This window comes from Alexandromys fortis, unplaced genomic scaffold (genome assembly GCF_014885135.2).
Source record: "Alexandromys fortis isolate MF-2015 unplaced genomic scaffold, M_Fortis_MF-2015_v1.1 scaffold_173, whole genome shotgun sequence".
NCBI lineage: Eukaryota > Metazoa > Chordata > Mammalia > Rodentia > Cricetidae > Alexandromys > Alexandromys fortis.
Genome location: NW_026068051.1, coordinates 341,914 through 344,205, shown reverse-complemented (window position 1 = coordinate 344,205; position 2,292 = coordinate 341,914). Strand labels below are relative to the sequence as shown.

The 2,292-nt window shown below is 42.5% G+C and overlaps 1 protein-coding gene across 2 annotated transcripts in view; it reads right to left on the bottom strand.

The window, feature by feature from the left end:
- The window catches only part of Smg8 (SMG8 nonsense mediated mRNA decay factor), a 12,926-nt gene that overhangs the window by 6,276 nt on the left and 4,358 nt on the right, over nucleotides 1-2,292 (bottom strand). Inside the window, exon 3 of one of the 2 annotated variants that reach the window (XM_050119567.1) lies at nucleotides 660-1,532. The exons of the other annotated variant lie outside the window; for it this stretch is intronic. Within the exon in view, the coding sequence (XP_049975524.1) occupies nucleotides 660-1,532 (873 nt within the window). The remainder of the gene's footprint in view (nucleotides 1-659; nucleotides 1,533-2,292) is intronic. 2 annotated transcript variants of the gene reach the window in all.

Genomic DNA, 2,292 nt, shown 5'->3' with positions numbered 1-2,292 from the left:
AAAAAAAATATTCAAGCAGACATGTGGCTGAAAGGCCACTCAGTGCTAGAGCACATCTGGTGGAAGAATTCTGAGTTCTAGGTCAGCCTAGTCTATGTTTTGGGTTCCAGGGCAACCAGGGCTACATATCGAAAGCTTGTCTCAAAACAACAATAACAACAAAAAAATCAAAATAATAAATTAAAAAATAAAAATGATCAGAACAGAGGGCTTGGCATACAGCTCTGTTGGTACAGGGCTTGCCTAGCATGCACAGAACCTTCATTGAAAGCCGTAGCACTGCCTAAACTAGGTGTGGGTGTGTACCCTGCTGTCCTGGCACTGAGGAGGTAGAGAGAGGAGAATAAGAAGTTCAAGGTTATCTTAACTACGGAGTGAGCTTCTGGATGGCCTGGACCACAGGAGACTCTCAAACAAACAAACATTATATCTAAATAAATGTCGTGGACTTGGGATACAGCACAGTTAGTAAAGAAAAAGGTACACACCTAAAATCCCAGCACTTGAGAGGTAGAGACAAGATGATCAGAAATTCAAGGCCATTGAAAACTACACATCTAATTCCAAGTCAACATGGGCTACATGATTTGTCCTATAAAGACAACCACCCTGGGAAAAGCATTGTTTTGTTTGTTTAGGGGAAGGGTTTGATTTCTTACCTGTGGCATCAGTATTATCTGCAAAGGAGCATCAGGAACCACAACAAAAAGCCTCATAAGTTGGGCATAATGTGGTTTGAGCCCTCTGCCCTGAGACGAGGACAGAATGTACAGGGGCATATCACTGTTTAGGGCTTTTAAAGCTGATTCCTTTGGTCCACTTCCCATCACCTTCATTACTTTGTCAGGCCCTGAGCACATGAATCTCCGACCTCGAGAATCTTCATACTCAAAGCCAACAAAGGCTCTCGCTATGTCATCCCGCCGCCGTCCTCGCCCCACGACAACCGCACTTCTCTTTCCAGGAATAGCTTTATTTGGAGCAGGCCAGGAATTTGTGTCTAAGTCTCCTTCATCTTCAGCTCTAGTCCTGATGACAATGTCCCAAGGCATAAGATAGTTTGTTCCTGGAACAAAGCCCTGTTGGTCCAAACCTGTATGAAAGTTGTAGGACTTGGCTGGGCCTAGTTTAACCAAAGACCAGCTGGAGAATTTGGGTAACAGACCTTTTGGGCAATTTGAATGTAGCATGCCTGGGAGATATTCAACTGTGGATGCCTGCCGATCAACCAGGTTTGGTCTCTTGTCAGATTTCACTTCCCCTTGACCGTGAACCTCTGGATTGTCTCCTCCAGCTTGTGGGTCAGCTGGGTAGGTACCCAGGCTATCTGTTGACTGGCCCAAGCTCAAAGCTAAACTCAGGCTTGTGCTCTCTCCTTGGGTTTGAGGTTCTTTCTCTTTAAGTTTCTCGGCATCTGAGTCAGGTGGGGCAGGAGATGGTTCATTTTTGGCAGGAGCAGGATCTGGAGTACTTGGCTCAAATACGGGGAAATTGATATGGTCCAACTTTCCACAACACTTTTCTTCCAGAAGCTATAAGAAGAAAAAAGATGTGGAAACTTTTTATTTCAAATAATATATTCTTCTTTGTATGCTTAAATAAGTAAAAAAAAAAAAAAAAAAAAAGAAACAAGAAAACAAAACAAAACAAAAAAAACCCAAAAAACAAAAACCCACCAAACATATGTTACTGAGCAGAGGGGGTAGTGCACAGTTTTGGGAGGGCAGGCTGAGTGAAGCAGAACAGAAGGTTAGCTAGTCTGGGCCACACGACAAGTTCCAGACCATCCTGAGCTAGTCTGTCTCAAAACAAATGTAACAACACACACTTTATTCTAACAAGTAGGATTAGTAATCAATGTATTAGCAAAGAACATGGATATGTGAATTCAATTTTCTGGTTATTGAAGTAGCAAGAACTACTTTTGTATACCAAAAGAATCCAGTGTGAGTTATTCCTTTGAGACAGGCTCTGTTTTTAATCCCCTTGACCGTAACTCGGATAAGAAATACACACCAAGAGTCACTGGACACATTTGCTGCACTGACCCACTTAAAGTGATTAAAAAAATTGTTTTAGGGAAGTGGTTTTTTATTTGTTTGTTTTGTTATATTTTTTGAGACAGGGTTTCTTTGTGTAGCCCTGGCTGTCCTGGAACTCCCTCTGTAGACCAGACTGGTCTTGAACTCACAGAAATCCACCTGCCTTTACCTCCAAGTGCTGGGATTAAAGAGGTGATGAGCCGCCACCACTCGGCTTTGGGAAGTGGTTTTTTTTTTTTTTTTGGTTTTT